The sequence below is a fragment of the Sorex araneus genome, chromosome 6 (assembly GCF_027595985.1).
Source record: "Sorex araneus isolate mSorAra2 chromosome 6, mSorAra2.pri, whole genome shotgun sequence".
NCBI classification, from domain to species: domain Eukaryota; kingdom Metazoa; phylum Chordata; class Mammalia; order Eulipotyphla; family Soricidae; genus Sorex; species Sorex araneus.
The window spans coordinates 12,349,138-12,369,574 of NC_073307.1; the positions used below are offsets into that span (position 1 = coordinate 12,349,138).

At 40.9% G+C, this 20,437-nt stretch overlaps 1 protein-coding gene across 2 annotated transcripts in view; it reads left to right on the forward strand.

Annotated features, from left to right (window-relative positions):
- USP53 (ubiquitin specific peptidase 53) overlaps positions 1-20,437 on the forward strand; it is a 53,473-nt gene that overhangs the window by 22,298 nt on the left and 10,738 nt on the right. For both annotated transcript variants that reach the window (XM_055142015.1, XM_055142016.1), the window contains exons 5-12: positions 3,382-3,495; positions 3,572-3,654; positions 6,408-6,513; positions 7,057-7,203; positions 8,503-8,652; positions 17,191-17,353; positions 18,122-18,274; positions 20,113-20,259. In XM_055142015.1, coding sequence (XP_054997990.1) covers positions 3,382-3,495; positions 3,572-3,654; positions 6,408-6,513; positions 7,057-7,203; positions 8,503-8,652; positions 17,191-17,353; positions 18,122-18,274; positions 20,113-20,259 — 1,063 coding nt within the window. The remainder of the gene's footprint in view (positions 1-3,381; positions 3,496-3,571; positions 3,655-6,407; positions 6,514-7,056; positions 7,204-8,502; positions 8,653-17,190; positions 17,354-18,121; positions 18,275-20,112; positions 20,260-20,437) is intronic.

Genomic DNA, 20,437 nt, shown 5'->3' on the forward strand with positions numbered 1-20,437 from the left:
GGAGTTTGCCCATACATCATCTACAATATGTAAATTATAAATGGCTTGAATAATGAAACATATGTCATCTATGCTTAAAGATGAAGCAATTTCCTAGTCTTTCTACTTGTTCAACCAAATTTGTAAATTTTTCAGAAGCCTTTTGTTGTTTCCTTGATACATTTCTTTCCTAGTTCAGGCCTCTACTTTCAGCATTATTTCAACCTTACCAGAGTTGTATTCTCTCTCTGTAGAGCCTGGTTTTGTCAGGGCCATGAGATTAATATGATATCCTTTGAATCAGTGGTCCGTCTTTAAATTTTGCCGTGATCCAGATCGAGACTGTTCTGACACTTACGGCCCTTTATAATGAAACTTATGTCGTCGTCTTCTCTTTTCTTCTTTGGTTTTTGGACCACACTGGGTAGTACTAAAGGATAACCTCTGGCAGGACTCAGGAGACCATCTACAGCAACCCAGGACCAAACCTGTGTCAGCCATAGGCAGTGCAAGTGCCTTTACCACTGTACTTTCTCAGCCCAATGTAGGAATTTCTTAAGAAAATTTCTTAAGGAAATTATATGTAAACTTCTGTTACAAGTATCTGTAGCAGAAGTTAAGCAAAATGCCCAGATCTAGAGAAGCATAGGGTTTATTTCTAGTGATTTGATGTACTTATTGCCTTGGGGGCCACATCCAGCAGTGCTCAGGTCTTAACTCTTGGCTCTGCAATCCAACTTAGGTCTTCTTTTTCTGGCGTTACCCTCTTGGTTTTCTTGAAGAACCCCGCTCATGTTGTGGATTCCTAGGGCACAGTGCCCACTGCTCAGGATCCTCCTCACTGGCTCTCACAGCGTGGGTGAATGGGCTGGCACTCAAGTTGAACACAAGTACCTTTCTTTTTGGGTCACACCTGGTGATGCTCAGAGGTTATTCCTGGCTCTGCATTCACTCAGTACTCGGGGAAGCTTGGGAGATGCCAGGGATCAAACCCTGTCAGCAGCATGCAGGGCAAATGCCCTACCCACTCTACTTTCGCTCCACCCCAAGTACCTTTCTCTTTGGCTTCCGTGTTTTTCTACCATTTCTCTTCCCACATATCAAGAAGCTCTTAACTCTGAGAGTGCTTCTATACTCAATAAAAACATTAATTTCCTTGGCAAGAATTTGTCCTTTACTGGTTTGATGATGCCAAGAGCATGATGGGCAACGTTGCAGACTTTACCAGTTTTGCTGTGGAACATTTGTTCCATAGGGGCCTTCTTTTTTGAACACTGTCCGTTCCCTTCATGTCCACAGTGCCACCTTTAGTTTAGATCCTCATGTATGTGGCCAGAGGGGAACAGCTCCATGCTTTCTAAAAATTTAGAGAACATATAATGGGGGTTCTCTCCTCTTTTCCTTTGTGTTGGTCATTTTGGTGATTTACTGGATGATTGTGGTTCTGTCCAAAAGGCTAAACACATATTTTAAGTTCCTGCATTTATAGCCTTAGCTCAAGTTCTTAAAATACTCGCTTTATGTTGATTTAACTAAATCATGTTGAAGTGACATGGCTACCCCAATCCTCTGAATTTTTGTAATCTTCATTCTAGATTTCATTTAAGATTTATGTGTGATAGTCATATTTTAGTGAGCATCTTTACTATTTTTATAATAGACAGAAAGATTCTGGTTATTGCACAGCTTAGCAGACTTGTGTTTATTAAAATATGTCAAGTAGGACTGGAGGAAAGTACAGTAGGTAAGGCTCTTGTCTCGCATGCTGCTGACCACTTTTAGATCTGTGGTATGACGGGGAGCAAACCCAGCACAGAGCCAGGCGTAGCCCTGAGTGCTACTGGGTCTAGCAAAAAAGAAGAAAATCAAAAATATGTGTCAAACACAGGACACAGTCAAGGAATGTGATTTCATATTAAAATTGTTTTCAAAATCAATGAAATTGATCCATTATTTAAAAGACATGTATATTTAGGGGACACAGTGATAGTACAGTGTGCTTTGCATGCAGCCAACGTGTGTTCAGTCCTTAATACCCCAACTCTGAGCCTACCGAGAATGATCCTGAGTGCAGAGACAGTATAAACCCTAAGCACTACTAGGTGTGCCCAAAGGAAAAAAAAAGGGCATATTTAGTAAATTACTTTATAGTTTAACCTTTTCTTGCATAAATGTGCCAGTAAATGACATGATAATCCTTGATATATATATAAATCTGTATGTATTGAATGTTACTGAGGCAGAGAAAAGGAAGCTAATTGGTTAAAATAGTTTATTGGTCAAGATTAGATTAAAAAAAAAGTTTTATCCATATCTCCTAATGATTTGTATTACATATTTGGACATTTATATGAAATTTGGTAGAATGATTCCTTCATTAGGTGTAGCACTGTTGTGCTGTTATTCATCAATTTGCTTGAGCGGGCACCAGTAACATCTCCATTGTGAGACTTGTTACTGTTTTTGGTATATCGAATACTCCACGGGTAGCTTGCCAGGCTCTGCCATGCGGGTGGGATACTCTCGGTAGCTTGCTGGGCTCTCCAAGATGGACGGAGGAATCGAACCTGGGTCGGCCGTGTGCAAGGCAAACATCAAAAATCCTTGAAAATGTTATCTCATTCACCTATTTTACTTTAATGACTATATCATCCAGAAATAATCCGTGATCTGCAATGTAGGAATAAAAGTGTTTCTCGCAATGATTTTATAATATCAAAACATAGAAAGTATAGATGTAAGTATCAATGTATCACTGTCATCCCGTTAATCATTGATTTGCTCGAGCGGTCCCAGTAACTTCTCCATTCATCCTAGCCCTGAGAGCTTAGCAGCCTCTCTTAACTTGTTCTTCCCAATGGTGCTGAATTAGAGGCTCTTCAAGGTCAGTGGAATGAGACTTATCATTGTTACTGTATTTGGCATATTAATACGCCACGGGGAGCTTGCCAGGCTCTTCCCCGTGTGGGCAGTGGGCAGTAAACTCTCGGTAGCTTGCCAGGTTCTCCAAGAGGGAGAACTAGGCTATCAGATGTCTCGAGGTTGCTTCTGGGAGCTTGGTTTTATAGTCTCTGGATGCTGGCCGTAAATGTGGTGTAAATGTTTATATTATAATCTTTTATATTTTGATTCAAGTTATATATATGATCTAAGATTTTCCTTTTATAGAGTTCTATTCTTGGAGGACTGATTCAGGGCAAAGAATTTCTTCAGCTGTTGCTTGTCTCAAAAGCTCTTCAGGTTTCCTCCAAACCTAGCTGATAGCCTAGTTGGGTAAGGCTTCTTGGTTGGAGATTCTTCCCATTTAGCACTTCATATGCATCCCAAAAAGTTGTAATTTGTGACGTGCATTTGGAGTAACTGCAAGATCCACAGCTTGGTGTTTTTTTTCCCTTTAATTAGGAAACTATATTGGAGAGGATTCATTTTCATATAGTGCCAAGCAGAGATGTCGACATGTGCACCTCTAAATCTTGCATCACTCACCAGAAGTTTGCTATGACTTTGTATGAACAGGTAAGATGGCGTACTTATTTTCTTAAATACCGTATTTGTTGTGTGATTGATAAACGAATCATATTTTCACTTGTAGTGTGTGTGCCATAGCTGTGGAGCATCGTCAGACCCCCTGCCTTTTACCGAGTTTGTGCGGTATATTTCTACGACTGCCCTGTGGTAAGAACCCATGGATGTATTCTTAGCAAACATGTTAATAACACATTTAAGTACATTGAGGCTTTATTTTAAACGAAATAGTAAAATAGGTGAACTTCTAATCTCTGTCAGAGACCAGGAAATAACACTACCATGAAAAGTACTATCTCAGTTGGATATTCCTGATTTAACCAAATAAATACACGAATATACTTTTATTGTACTTGTAGATACAGTGGAGGTTTTTTCTTTATTTGTTTTGCTAATTGAAGATTTGTGGCAGTCTTGGACTGAGCAAGTTTTTCAGCACAGCGGGTAAGGTGTTTGCCTTGCATGACATGGCCGGCCGACCCAGGTTCGATTCCTCCGTCCCTCTCGGAGAGCCCAGCAAGCCACTGAGAGTATTCTGCCCGCACAGCAGAGCCTGGCAAGCTCCCCGTGGCGTATTTGATTTGCCAAAAACAGTAACAAGTCTCACAATGGAGACGTTACTGGTGCCCACTTGAGCAAATTGATGAACAACGGGATGACAGTGCTACAGTGCTATTTTTTTACTAGCTTGTCTCCTTTCATGTCTCTGTGTCAAATTTTGATGATTTTGGACTATTCTAACTTCTACATTATTATAGCTCTAATGGTGACCTGTGATTTTTGATGTTACTATTGCAGTTTTGGGATACCCACAAACTGAACTCATGCAAGACATTAAACGTAATAGTTCAATATTATTTCTGTTCTGTTTCCCCAACTTTCCCCTCCTCTGGGCCTTCCTCATACCTGAGGTACAGATGATTGAAATTAAGCTAATTAACCATCCTGTAGTGAACCTGTCATGGTATAGTGAAAGAAAGAGTCACACATTTCTTTCTTTCTCTCCCGCTCTCCCTCCCCCTCCCCCTCCCCTTTCCTCTCCTTTTTGAGTCACACTTAGCAATGCTCAGGGGTTGGAATGTTGGGGATCAAACTGAACCCAGTTCAACTGCTTGCAAGGCAAATGCCCTACCTGCTGTATTATCACTCTGGCCTCCACACATTCCTCAATTGAAATAGAAGCTTAAAATAATTAAACTTGATGCAGGGAATGCATGTTGAAAGTTAACATTGGCCAAAATTGATGGTTTTTATGCCAAATAACTGAGTTGTGAATAAAAAAATTGCTCCCCGTCCCTTGTTAAAAATTTTTGTTGTAGTTTAGGTACTATGGTTGCAATAGTATTAACATTTATGCTTTTGGTTGAAAAAGTTATTGCACCTTCACCACCACCAATAAGGGAAAGATCTTAAAGAAAATATAAAACGTTAATATAGTGAAATAGCATTATTTCTATGTGGAGAAAGTTTCAGTGATCTGATTGGAAGATCAGACCAGCCACGACATTTCCTTAATCCAAAGTGTAATTCAACATCAGGCCCTACTTTTCTTCATGAAGGCTAAGATAGGTCAGAAAGCTGAGGAAGAAAAGTTTGAAGTGAGCAGAGGCTTCATGAGGTTTAAGGAAAGAAACTCTTCATGACGTTAAAGTGCAGAGCTGAAGCGGCAAGTGCTGATGGAGAAGTTGCTGTCAGTTCTCCTGAAGATCTCGCCAGCATCACTGATCCGAGGGGCTGTCCCAAAAACGGATTACCGAAGTAGACAAACAGCATTATACTGGAAGAAGATAGCATTTCGGATTTGATTGCTAGAGATGAAAAGTCACTGACTGGCTTCAAAGTTTCAAAGGACAGGTTGACTCTTCGTTAGGGTGATGACACTGGGAGCTTTAAGATTAAGCCAGTTCTTGCTTACGGTTCTGAATCCCTTAAGAACGATGCTAAATCAAATCTGCCTGTGTTCTATGAATAGAAGAACAAAGCCCAGATGATGTTTTTGTTTGTGACAATGTTTAACTAGTTCTTTAAAAGTTTATGGAGACCTTGGTTTGTGAAGCTGTGACTCTTGGAAGGTTGAAGAAAAAGCATAGATTCTAATGATGAAATGATTAGCATTCATAATAGAAAGAAACAAGGCACAGGCTTGACTTAAATAGCTTTATTTGGGACTTATGTGTTAATCAGAAAAGAGCTTAGTTGAAAATGAATCCATGTTTCTCAGAACTTGATACCAGACAGGAAGCCTTTCCTATAATTTGTTCTTCTGAGACAAAGTTTGAACTGAAATCCCCACTTACAAGCACCCGACTTCATTTCTGTAGTTCTCGATTTTATTTATTGTGCAGGGGTGGGCACACCTGGCGGTGCACAGCTGTTTCTGACTCTGTGCTCAGAGACTCCTGTGCAGGGGGCCATGTTTGGTCCTGGGAATTCGAACCAGGGTCATGGCCAAGGCGTGCAAGGCAAGTGCTTCATTGCCTGTGCTATGTCTCTGCCACCGGATCCTATAATCCTAAACAATGGCAGAATCTCATACTGTTGGATTCTTTCTCTCATTCACCTCCAAATTCTAGTTTTTTTACCCTATGGAGATTTACCTTATTGTTAATGTTTCAGAGAAAGTTTCTGTGCTATTTTGTTTGCCTTTTGTTTGGGGGAGGTCACACCTGGTGGGCTCAGGGATTACTCCTGGCTCTGCACTCAGGAATCAAGAATCATTCTTCAGTGCTCAGGGAATGGGTTGACTATGTGCAGGGCAATTTCTCGAGCTCCCGAGTTAAAGTTGTGTTTTAAGACAAAAAGTGATCATGCCGATTTTGACAACTGGACATTTTTATGTGTAATTAATTAAACTTCCTTCTAAGTTCATAGATCAGATTTGGTATTGTTTTTCCCTTCTGCAGTAATGAAGTTGAAAGAATGATGGAGAGGCATGAGCGCTTTAAGCCTGAAATGTTTGCAGAATTGCTGCAAGCAGCAAACACAACTGATGACTATCGGAAATGCCCTGTAAGTATAATTGGGAGAATATTAGTACGTGTCTGTGCTTGTAGACTTTAAAATTGACATTTAGACATTATTGTTTAATTAATTTTAGTTTTTTCAGGATGATTGTATACCTTGTGAGCTTATCTAAACACTATTTTAAAACTGCAAACTGTAAAGGGCTTAATGCAACTTATTTTGATTACATTATTTTTAAGTTATAAAAATCTATCATTTGAGCTAAAGTTGCTTGTTTTCTCTAAAATAATACATTGATTTTGTTTTGTAATATTATAAACATAGGGGGTTATTTGTATTTTTTACATTGAGTTATTGTTTTAATAGATTAACAAAAATACCAAAGGAGAGTATGTTAATTTAAAGCAGTCATCTTATTTAATCTGTCATTACAACAGATAGTTTGGTAGAAGTCCTTTTAGTATGCTGAAGAAATAAAATTTTAATACGTGTCAGGATTGCATAATAGAAACTGTATAAGGCACAGGATGTGGTGTATCTGTTTTTGGTTATTTCAAAACTTGCCTGTTGTGTTTTGTTTTTCTGTAGAGTAACTGTGGCCAAAAAATAAAAATCCGTCGTGTTTTAATGAACTGCCCGGAGATTGTTACGATTGGATTAGTCTGGGATTCTGAACATTCCGACTTGACTGAAGATGTTGTTCGGAATCTGGCAACACATCTTTATCTTCCTGGGGTAGCTCAGCTGTTTTCATTTTTATGTTTCAGTTCTTCTAAAGCATCTTTAGATATTAGTTTACTTTGTTTTCCTGGACGGGGCTTTCTTTTACTGGAAATAATATTTAAATGTAACTAATACAGTTAGCCAGATCAGACTAGCTGGAATGCCTTTCTTTTATCTAGGATTAACTTTTATTTGCAAACTAAATAGTCTCCTGGCCTGTCCTGGTTCGCTTTGGTTTTGGGAGGCCCTATCTGGTGGCGCTCCGGGGCCTTTCCTGGCGACTTTCAGGTGATTGAATTGTGGTCACATGCACTATTCCCTGCAGTATCTTTCTGGTCTCCGGTTTCCCTTGAGAATGGTGATGCTTGGAGTTTGTGCACGCTAGTGTGTGATGATTAGAAGAATTAAGTCAGGAAGACTAGAGATTTAAAGTTCACCCGTAGCGCTGATTTCTTAAAATCTTACTCTTGGGGCCAGGGAACTTGAGTAGTGGGGAAAGCGCTTGCCTTGGGCGTGGCCGACCAGGGTCAATCCCGGCTTTGCATCCCTTGCGCACAGCCGGGAGTGATTCCGGACCCAGAGCCAGGAGTAAGATGTGAGCACTGTGAGTTTACCCTTTCCCCTTCCTCCACCACCACCAAACGCTATTCCCTTAGTATATTTTGTACTGGTGTATGTTATATTTAAAATTTTGGGCAATTATCTCTTCATAATATGTTTAAGGTATGTTCAAATATGCTATTAAAAAAATTACCGGGAAATGTCTCATTTATCTCACATTTTGCATTCTTGCATATAAAGTGGGCTGGAGCGCTAGCACAGCAGGTAGGGCATTTGCCTTGCACACAGCTGACCCAGGTTCGGTTCCTCCATCCCTCTCAGAGAGCCCGGCAGGCTACTGAGAGTATCCCGCCCACATGGCAGAGCCTGGCAAGCTACCCATGGCCTATTCGATATGCCAAAAACAGTAACAAGTCTCACAATGGAGATGTTACTGGTGCCTGCTCGAGCAAATTGGTGAACGAGATGACAGACAGTACAGACAGTATATAAATTGTCTACACTGTCATCAGAGATACATTGTTTTACCGAACTGTAGTAAATGTATTTTATTGGGCTTAGAGATTCTTATACATTAAGTGAAACTAGTAATTCTGGTAACGGTGAATTGCCTGTGGTGTCTTCAGTCATTTAAATAATCTGGATGAAATTGAACTTTGTAATGGAAGTATTTCTCTTGGGCAGATGTGTGACTCAGCAAGTTACTGATCCTCTTAGAAAGATAAATGTACATTATTAATTTTTTAACAGCTTTTTTATAGGGTTACTGATGAAAATGCCAGAAATAGTGAACTTCATCTTGTTGGCGTGATCTGCTACACTAGCCGCCACTACTGTGCCTTTGCTTTTCATACCAAGAGTTCCAAATGGGTATTTTTCGACGACGCAAATGTAAAAGAGGTAAGTGGCTCTTTCACTGATTGGTTTTTACTTTTTAAGAATAAATGATATATGTAAATGGCATATAATACAGATGTATGTAAATTAATGGCATAATGAAATGACAACTACATTAAATAATCTCTTAGTGATAGTATTGTTTCTGTAATTAGATATAGTGGATTATATCTCAGTTTTTTCAGACATTATAATCAAATGAATCAAAAAATGAAAACTAGTGAATAAATAGTTCTTAATAAGAGGTTTGCATCAGAAACTCTTTTGGACCTGTTAGAAAACCATACATGTGTGGTTTCTTGAATTCTTGAGTCATTGAATCACAGCAGACATCTGAATCTTTTAAAAGTTCTACAGTAGGGCTGGAGGATAGTACAGCAGATAGGGTGTTTGCCTTGGACGTGGCCGACCTGGGTTCAGTCCCCAGCATTCCATATGGTTCCCTGAGCACTCCCTGGAGTAATTCCTGAGTGCAGAGCCAGGACTAACCCCTGTGCATCGCCGGGTGTGACCTCCCCCCAAAGAATAAATAAATAAATGAAAGTTCTGTAGTAGATTCAAGCTTGCCAAAGTTAAAAACTACTGATTGTGTTTGTGTTGTTCTCAGCTTATTCACTATGAATGTCCTATGATCAAGTGATAAGTTAGTTTTAAGAATACAGATGTGGGCCAGAGCTATAGCACAGCAGATAGCATTTGCCTTGCATGCAGCTCACCCAGGTTCAATCCCTAGCACCCAGGAGTAACCCCCGAGCATCGCCAGGTATGGACAAACCCCTCCCCCCAAAAAAACCCTAAAAAGCTAAGTAAAAATACAAGTTACAAGCAAGCAACATATAATTCCATTGACTTTCATCTCATCAAAGCACATAGCCGAGGACCATTTATCAAGTGCTGCATTTAAAAATTCTAACACTTAGTGGTTTGTGAACTTCTAAGTTTTCTCATAAAGGAAATAACCCTCCATTATTAAAAATTAGAAAACCAAGGGGGCTGAAGCAATAGCACAGCGGGTAGGGCGTTTGCCTTGCACATAGCAGACCTGGGTTCGATCCCCGGCATCCCATATGGTCCCCTGAGCACCGACAGGGGTGATTCCTGAGTGCAGAGCCAGGAGTAACCCCTGTGCATCGCCGGGTGTGACCCAAAAAGCAAAAAAAAAAAAAAAAATTAGAAAACCAAATAGGTGAAGCGACTTTTAAATTTTATGTTTACTGAATCACCGTGAGATACGCATTTACAAAGTTGTTCATGATTGGGTTTCAGTCATACAACATTCCAATACCCATCCCTTCACCAGTGGACATTGCCCACCACCAGCAATGTCCCGTTTTCCTCCCACCCTTGCCCTTTCCCCCCATGGCAAACAGGCTGCTCTTTCTCTGTCTCTCTGTCTCTGTCTCTCTCTCCCCCTCCCCCATCCTCTCTCCCTCCCTTTTTTTCTCTCCCTCTCTCCCTCCCCGCACCCTCTTTTTCTTTTCGGCCATTATGGTTTGTAATATAGATACTGAAAGGGAATCCTAAAAGAAACTCTTTACACACTGGACGACAGTCAGCTGAGCAGGGAAATGCTGGACAAAGAACCGTGCCTGCTGTGACTTGCACTAACTGCCTGGAAGGGGATTCTGGACTGCTGTGTAGGGGTGGGGGGCTCAGATCAGTTGCCCGAGATCGGGGGCTATGCTGACTGAAAATTGATGGATAGGGGCCAGAGAGATAGTACAGTGGTTTGTGCGTTTGCCTTGCACATGGCCAACCTCGGCTCAATCCCTGGCATCCCACATGGTCCCTCAAGCACCGCTAGGAGTATTCCTGAGGGCACAGCCAGGAGTAACCCCTGAGCATCGCTGGGTGTGGCCCAAAAAGCAAATAAATAAATAAAAATTGCTGAATATATGCCAGAAGGAAAGCTCAAAGACATGGGGGGGAGGAGTTCTGGAGATTGGCAGAGATCTCTTTAACCTCTGGCAGAAAAGAGACATACAGATACAGGGGTAGAGCTACATTAGGCTGGGAGCCACTGGAATACACTGGGCTGACCCAAACCCACCACAGCGAAGGATAATGTGTGTCCCCCACGAGCTAGAGAGGCGAGATGTTCAGTACAAATAGCACCAAGGAGAACCCTTAGAAATGCCTCACCCTCTCTGTGTAATGAGATAAAATAAATTATCTCTGATGAATGCTCTTGGGACAGGAGCGATAGCACAGCGGGTAGGGCATTTGCCTTATACGCAGCCGATCTGGGTTAGATTCGTCTGCCGATCTGGGTTGGATTCGTCTGTCCCTCTCGGAGAGCCCGGCAAGGTACCGAGATTATCCTGCCCGCACGGCAGAGCCCAGCAAGCTCCCCATGGTATATTCGATATGCCAAAAACAGTAACAACAGGTCTCACAATTGAGACATTACTGGTGCCCGCTCGAGCAAATCGACGAACAGTGGGACGACAGTGCTATGACCCTGCAGAAGTAGAGCCCTTTAAGGTACCATCTGCCAGCTGGGGAGCACATGCAGGCATGAGTGTCACTGAGTCCACCCCTGGCACTGTATGGCTCCCTGCTGGGTACCTCTGGGGTAGCCCTGATGACCCGTGAGCACTGCTGGGTATGGCCCCCGTGGCTCTGGAGCACTGTCCTGAGTGCCTCTCACTCCACAGGCTGAGCACGGCTGGAGGTGGCTTTTTAAAATTTAAAATAGAAAGGATCATCTGATGCATTTACATCCCAGACCTAAATCTAATCCTAAGAAACACAATATGACTCAACATCCCCAAATTTCCAATCTTAGTCTGCTGTTTAGAATAGCGTTCAGTTTCAAAAAGCAGGAAATTGGGACCTGGAGAAAGCAGACCTGAAATGATAGGGGTTGTTGCTGTAGACGGAATGATGGAACTGCTCTTTATCTGAGGACTTAAAGGGCCAGAGTATGTGGGGGGCCTCGTCTGCATGGCTTCCCCAAGCACCCCAGGAGAGACCCCCCCACCAGCTGTGGGTCCTGCCCAGAAAGCAAAAGAAGCAGTGAATAAACAGAGACCATAGAGGAGCCGATACATTTCGGTTTCTTAGAGTTTAGAATGTAGACTGATGAAAAGGCAAGCCACAGGCAGGGAGAAAGGATTACCTCAGCATATGTCTAGTGAAGGCCATTTATGTCCTGAGGATATAAAGAATGCTATAGCTCCGTAATAAAAAGAGAAATAAATCACTAAGAAGAGAGCAAATCATATGGTGAACATACCAAATGTAAATAGCTCTTGAGGTAATATTTAATGCATCTGTAGGCACAAGGAAATATAAATTCAGGTCTCAATGAGATTTTTATTAATGTTGAAATGACTAAGTTTTTTTTTCTTGCTCTTTGGGTCACACTCAGCCTGGCTTTGCACTCAGGAATTACTCCTGGCGGTGCTCGGGGGATCATATGGAATGCCGGGGATCGAACCCAGGTCGGCTGCATGCAAGGCAAACGCCCTACCTGCTGTACTATTGCTCCGGCCCTAATGACTAAAATTTTAAAAGACTGAAGACACCAAGGTTGGCAAGGGTGTAAATAAGGTTTGCCTTTTAATTGGGATGAGGGAAATAATTGAATAATCAATTTAGAAAAGTTTATTTCTCTTGCATTAAAACCAAAAGAAATTTTTTTTTCTTGGTTTTTGGGCCACACCCAGTGATGTCAGGGGTTACTCCTGGCTCTGCATTGAGGAGTCACTTTTGGCAGCACTCACGGGGACCATATAGGATGCGGAGGTTGAACCCAGATTTAGCTGCCTGCAGGGCAAGCACCCTACCTTCTGTACTTTAACCCTGGCCTCAGTTCCTTTTACATTTAGACATCTAATTATCATGCATCCTAACAGTCTTATTTGTGTGAAAATATTTGTCCACATAAAACCAATACTTAATTGTTTATAGTAGTTTAATGTATAGTCACCTAAAGTAGAATCACATCAAACGTTCATCATAGATGAGTGGATACTGAAGTTGTGATATAGCTATGAAATATAATCTTAATAAAGAGAAATACTGGTTCATGCAATAGAGTGGTCAAAACTTAAAAGTGTTATGCTGAGGGAAGCGATAAGCTACTCAATACAAGATTCCACTAATACAAAATTCTAGAAGATAGTGGGGTCAGAGTGATAGTCCAGGGGTTAAGGCTCTTGCCTTGCACAGAGTCAGTCCTGGTTTGATCTCTGGAGCCATCTATGGTCACTTGAGCACTTGAGTATTTTAGAATTCCCATGGAAGGAAATTAAACAACTAATTTCTTGCATCTGGAAAAGGCTTCTTGGGTTTTTTCAAGTCTCTCCCCCATAAAAATATATGATAGATATAGCTAGATACAGATATATTCTTCGATGCTTTGGCTTTTGTTGAATTGACTTTTCTTTTGAAATCAACTTTATAGAGGTATAATTTGTAAACATCAGGATGATTTTTGATTTTTCGAAATCATCATTTGACAAGTGCATGCACTCTGAACTGCACTCGTTACCTAGAACATTTCATCACTTAACAAGATTTTTTCACGTTCCTTTACTGTCAGTCTCCACATCTGACCCTCATCCCAAGAGATCACTGGCCTCAGTCTAGACTGCCTGTTTTTGTATTTGTTTTTTGCTTTTTTAGGTAAAATCTTTTTTTTTTCAATTTTATTGAATCACCGTGAGATAGTCACAAGTTTTCATGTTTGGGTTACAATCACACAATGACCAAACACCCATCCCTCCACCAGTGCACATTCCCCACCACCAATATCCCTGGTATACCCCCCCTTTCCCATCCTTCCCCTGCCTCCATGGCAGACAATATTCCTCATACTCTCTCTCTACTTTTGGGCATTATGGCCGCAACACAGACACTAAGAGGTCATCATGTTTGATCCATTTATCCACTTCCTGCACACATCTTCCATCCCAACTTCCATCCCAACTGATTCCTCCAGCCGTCATTTTCTTAGTGATTTCTTCTCTATTCCATCTGCCTTCTCCCCTCCACTCATGAAGCGGGCTTCCAGCTATGGGGCAATCCCCTGGCTCTTGTATCTATCTACTGTTCTTGGGTGTCAGCTCCATGTTGTGTTATTCTGTATTCCACAAATGAGTGCAGTCCCTCTATGTCTGTCCCTCTCTTTCTGACTCATTTCACTTAGCATGATACTCTCCATATCTATCCATTTATAAGAAAATTTAGTGACTTCATCTCTCCTAACAGCTGCATAGTATCCCATTGTGTAGATGTACCAAATTTTCTTTAACCAGTCATCTGTTCTAGGGTACTCGGGTTGTTTCCACATTTTGACTATTGTGAATAGTGCTGCAATGAACGTACAGGTACAGATGTCATTTCTACTGTGATTTTTTGCATCCTCGGGATATATTCCCGAAGTGGTATTACAGGGTCATATGGAAGCTCAATTTCTAGCTTTTGGAGGACTGTCCATATTGTTTTCCAGAAAGGCTGGACCAGTCGGCATTCCCACCAACAGTGAAGGAGAGTCCCTTTTCCCCCACATCCATGCCAGCACTGGTTGCTTTTGTTCTTTTGAATGTGTGCCAGTCTCTGTGGTGTGAGATGATATCTCATTGTTGTTTTGATTTGCATCTCCCTGATAACTAGCGATGTGTAGCATTTTTTCATGTGCCTTTTGGCCATTTGTATTTCTTTTTTGAGGAAACTTCTGTTTATTTCTTCTTCCCATTTTTTCATGGGGTTGGAGGTTTTTTTCTTGTACAATTCTACTAGTGTCTTGCATATCCTGGATATTAATCCCTTATCAGATGGGTACTGGGTAAATATTTTTTCCCATTCTGTGGGCTTTTTCTGGATTTTGGTCACTGTTTCTTTTGAAGTGCAGAAGCTTCTTAGTTTGATGTAGTCCCATTTGTTTATGTTTGTTTCCACTTGCATAGTCAGTGCTGTTTCATCTCTTAAAGATGCTTTTAGCTTCAATGTCATACAGAGTTCTGCCTACATTTTCCCTATGTACCTAATAGATTGGTGTCTGATATTGAGGTCTCTAACCCAATTTGATCTGAATTTTGCCTGGCATTAGACAGGCCAGAGTTCATTTTTTTGCATGTAGCTATCCAGTTTTCCCAGCACCACTTGTTGAAGAGGCTTTCCTTCACATTTCTTGCTCCTTTGTCAAAGATTAAGTGGCCAAATATTTGGGAGTCTGTAACAAGATATTCACCTTTATTGCATTGGTCTGCACGTCTGTTTCTAGCCCAATGCCATGCTGTTTTCATTACTACTGCTTTGTAGTAGAGTTTGAAGTTGGGGAACGTGATGCCAACCATCTTCTTTTTCCCAAGGATTGCTTTAGCTATTCATGGGGGTTTATTGTTCCAAATGAATTTCAGGAGTGTTTCGTCTATTTCTTTGAAAAATGTCATGGGTATCCTGATAGGGGGCGCATTAAATTTGTATAGTGCTTTGGGCAGTATTGCCATTTTGATAATGTTGATTCTCCCTATCCATGAGCAGGGGATGTGTCTCCATTTTGGCACAAGACAAGGTTACCCACTTTCACCACTCCTATTCAGTATAGTACTGGAAGTCCTGGCCATAGCAGTTAGAAAAAAAAAAAGATACCAAGGGCATACAGATAGGAAAGGAAGAAGTCAAGCTATCACTATTTGCAGATGATATGATACTATACTTAGAAAACCCTAAAGACTCTACAGAAAAGCTCTTAGAAATAATAGGTCGATATAGTAAAGTGGCAGGCTATAAAATCAACACCCCAAAGTCCACGGCTTTCTTATATACAAATAATGAAAGAGAAGAAAGAGACATTAAAAAAAAAAAATCCTGTTCACAATGGTACCTCAGAAAATCAAGTACCTTGGAATCAGCTTAACCAAAGAGGTGAAGGACCTATACAAGGAAAATGTATTTGTTTTTTAATAAGGGCTCTGCGGATGGTGCTCTGGGGACCAAGGCCACTCCTTGCAGTGTTCAGCCTGGTGCTAAGGTGGTTTGGGCATAGTGGGTGCCGTGGGGCCACCAGGGCTACTCCCAGCCCTGCTGGGGTTGGGGCGCCTGGTACTTGTGATTAAACTCAGGGCCCTCAGCTCTCTCCCAACCCGGTAGATTCAGTGAGCCCAGTTTTCTGGGCGGGTGTCTTAATCAGTGACTTCTGTGTCTTCGTTTGCATAGTGGCTTTATTTAGGTTTTATGTAACAGTTCTTCATTTTTTAATTGTTCCATTTCATGGTTCTACTGCACATTCACCTGTATATTTTTAATATTACTCTTAGATAATACCCAGGGAATTGTTGGTTTTATGTTAAATACATGTTAAGTTTTACAGAAACCTGGCAAATTGATTTCCAAAGTGATATATCAAGTTACCTTTCTTAATAGCAAAGTATGAGCGTTCCTGTTAGCCCACATTCTTAGTGGCACTTCCTGGTGTCTTTTTGGTTTTAGCCCTTCTAGTGAATTCGTAGTGTTATCTGATTGTGGTTTCAATATGCTTTTCCCTCGTGATTAATACTCCTTCGAGCGTCTTCTCATGTTCATTGGCCATTTTTATACTTTTATGGCTGAAGTGTTTGTTCAGATGTCTTGACCATTTTCTCTGTTGTATTATCTTCTTAAAAATTTGTAGAAAGTCCTTATTCTGCATATCAGCCTCATATTTTAATTCTTAGTAGTTTCTTTCAAAAATATTAGTTATTTTGATGAATTCCATTTCATTATTTTTTCCTCCGTAGTTTGATTTCCTAAGTAATACTTGCTTTCCCCAAGATTATTAGTTTAATTTTTATTCTTTAACCTTTGGTCATTTTTACATTATTCATTCCATGTTAACTTTTGTGCTTTATGAGGAAATGAGTCAAATACCCTTTTTTTTTCCGTATAGCTGTCATGCTATCACATCATCCTTTGGTGAATACTCTTCCATACTTCCCCCTCAAATTGACTTGAAATGTTTGTCAAAATTCAATTAAGATGAAAGTTAAAAACTTTTTAAATTAATACTATAAATCTTGATGTAGAAAATACAATTTTTCCCATGAATTTTAACAAAAATATTTGGGGAGGTGGCCACATCTGGCTCTGTGCTCAAGAATTACCCCTGGCCACGCTCAGGGGACCATATGGGGTATACGGGGATTAAACCCAGCTTGGGTGCGTATAAGGCAAACACCCTACCTCTGGCCCCTCACAAAATATTTAAGCTACTATTAAATAAAATCTGTCATGGATTATCTACCTGCTGGCCTCTGCATGTCTTTAACGTTGAAAACCTGGGGTCTGAGGAGGCGGCCCACTGGTAGGAGTGCTCGCCCTGCACGCGGGAAGCGCTGGGTCCGTCGCTGGCACCACCCCTAGATAGTTCTTTTTCCCCAGTATGCAGGAACAGGGACGTGGCTCAGTGGTAGGGCACATTCCTCTGCGTGTGAGGCCCTGGATTGTTTCCCTGACACCACAAAGACAAAAACTTTATTGCATGAATTAGTCTCTGCCTTTCCACGCAGCACATTGGTTCCAAGGCTTTGTTATTCACTGCGTTTTTTCCAAAAGGTCGGCACCAGATGGAAGGATGTGGTTTCCAAGTGTGTCCGATGCCACTTCCAGCCGCTGCTGCTGTTCTATGCGAATCCAGACGGCACAGCTGTTTCCACTGAAGATGCTCTCAGGCAGGTCATCCACTGGTCCCATTATAAGTCTGTTGCAGAGCATATGGGTAATTCTTTATTTCTTAATTCTTTTCAGTGTCTTTCTATTATCGTATGCTAGGAATACTAACATAATGAATATAAAATGAATGTTGGGGATAATGTTGGAAGCTTTTTTCAGTGTGGTAAGATCAGGAAAATTCTAGTACTTTGAGTTAATCTCTTAAAGGAGAAAATTTAAAACAAACCTCTCCTCACCATTGATCACCTTCTGGGGACTCCCAGTGCTTTGCCACAGCATGAAGGGGATGCATGGCTGGTAGCATTTTCACGTAGTTAATGTTGAGTGAAAGTGATAGCGTATTGGAAGACAACCAAAACAGTTAGGCCAGTGTGGATACATTACAAAGCAGGTAAAAATCCTTCAAAGTTATCAGTTTTCTAAATTTTTAAGTCACTGTCACTGTCATCCCATTGCTCATCGATTTGCTCGAGCGGGCACCAGTAACGTCTCCATTGTGAAACTTGTTACTGTTTTTGGCATGTTGAATACGCCACGGGTAGCTTGCCGGGCTCTGCTGTGCAGGCAGGATACTCTTGGTATTCCGCTTGCTGGGCTCTCCGAGAGGGACGGAGGAATCGAACCCGGGTCGACCACGTGCAAGGCAAATGCCCTACCTGCTGTGCTATTGCTCCAGCCCTCTTATATATAGTATTAAAATGTCTCAGAAAGGAATTTCACATATAGTGTTAAATGAGGATATAATCACCTCTTCTGGTGGGGTGCATAAGTGAATGATGTCTTTTCTCTTTCTCTTTTTTTTCCCTTCTTAAAGGATTTGAAAGGCCCTCGGTTTCTAAGTCAGATACTCCAAAAGAAAATGGATTTATCGATCAGACAAAACAGAGAGAAAATTTAAGATTTCAAGGCGATAATAGTTCCTCATTTAATCAGAGCCACACTCAGACCGGAGGCAGCAGAGCAGCAGGTCTGTGTTCAAAGGGTTGTTTTTACTCTGTCCCTGGGAAGTGCAGTTTCACCTCTTGTTCACATACCACGTCTGTCGTTTTTGGTAAGGATCATATAAAGGAGAGTACTTACATAGCTGTTTTTGGCATGAAGAGAAAATAACAAGGATTTTACCTGTTGACATCCGCTTCTCTTCTGAGACTCTGAACAGAGTCTGACTTCACCCTGTTTGAGGTTCTTCACGCCCCACGAGCTGTGCTAGGCCTGAGGCAATCTGGACGTATCCCAAGGAAAGCTCTAGCAGGACTTTCCCTCAAGGACTTAACTATTCGCTGAGGGAAAGCATGAGTTAGTAACTTGCTCGTATGCCAAAAGGAAATGGGCCGTTTGAGAATGTCTGTGGTCCTCTTTTGACTTCACGTGTATCCAGTTCTCATTCTTGTTATTGTCTTCCCGTGACCTTAATTTCAACCAACCAGGTTCCACGACGTAGGTCCAAATTGAGACATCACAGTGCAGTTTAATGTGTACTCAGAGTTTTGAAATTTATGGCACTCTGAACATACGAATGTAAAGGATTACTTTGTAGGCAGCTTTCAATATGTTACTGAAATGATAGTTGACTATAAAAAAAATGCATTTAATGGAAGTGCTAAGACAGAATTAACAGTAATCATCAACGAAGAAAGAATTGCTTCTAAAAATTCTTACCAGGCTTTTTTTCCAAGCCTGTGTTCTCTTGAACATGTATTTCTCTCTTTTTGTCCCTGGTTTTTCCACTCTGGAGAAGGCCATTTTCTTTCTTAAATACCTATTTCTCTCATTCTCTCCTCTCACATGTCTCTCAATAAATTTCTTTCAATAGCAAATATTTTGTTTCACCAAAATAAATAGATTAGTAAATAAGTATTCTTAGTAGTATTGGGTTAAGGCAGTTGACTTTGTGCAGAACTCTGGTTTAATCCCGGAACCACATATGGTACCTTGAGCACCTTCAGGATTCACCCTTGAGCACAGAGACAGGAGTAATCCCTGAGCTCCACCAGGTAGGGTCCAAAATGTCCATAAAATGACAAGAAAAACTTGAATTCCCCTAATCTGGATTATTGAAACTCCATATTAAACCATTTTTCTATTTAAACGACGCCTACTTTTAAGTTTTTGAAAACTTAAAACCTTTTGAAAGCAAAAACTACAGCTGAGTTTTTGTTTTTTAATTTGTGGCCATGTCCAGCTTGGCTTTGAGGCTACCCCTGAGCATTGGAGTCGCTCCCGACGGTGCCAGGGAGGCATGCAGTGCCGGGAACTGAGCCAAGGGCCTCATGGATGCACAGCAAGTGCTGTACCACTGAACCACATCTCTGGCCCCGGAACTGTGTTTAAAAAAGAACACAGCATCAGAACCAAACAGTTTAGGTTCATGATTCCAGTTATACATTTACAAGTTGTGTCTCCGTGGGCTGTCTTTAACTTTTCTGTGTTGTGGTTTTCTGGTTTGAAATGGAGGCAGTAATTGTACCTACCGCAGAGGATTAAATGAGTTTAGTTACAATAGCACTTGACACAGTGTCCTATTACCTTTAGCACTTATTATTTTAATAGTGGGTCTTAGGCCTCTTTTTCCTTTACACTTGGTTTAGGGGCCACACGAGAAGTTTTATTGGAGTGCAAATTCAGTGGCAGCACAAATCACCTAGTACTTATAGTTAAGCATGCACGTGAGTTCACTGTATACTTTTAATCTATGTTTAGTTTTTAATATACAGAATCTCAAATTGCTTATGTATCCCATTACACTTTTTATAGAGCAGTTTGAAACATGACTCGTTTCATTGTAAAAAATGGTGTCTTTTACAGTTAAGTCAAGTCACAATGATCAGAGGGAGAAATTCAAAGACATTTCCAGAGAATGTGCTCTAAAAGCCATCGAGCAGAAAAACTTACTTTCCTCCCAAAGGAAAGAGTTGGAGAGGGGACAAAGAAAAGATCTGGGTCGACATAAAGGTAAAAGTAAGAACTTAATAGTATTTATTTGAGTGGGGCTTCAAAAATCATACCAGGTTTCACCGGGTAATTAATTATGCAGTGGCCATCAGGATGTGATGACTGTGAAGGTCAATATATATGATGATCACACTCTATTTTGCAAAACAAAAAAAAATTGTCATAAAATATGAAGTGA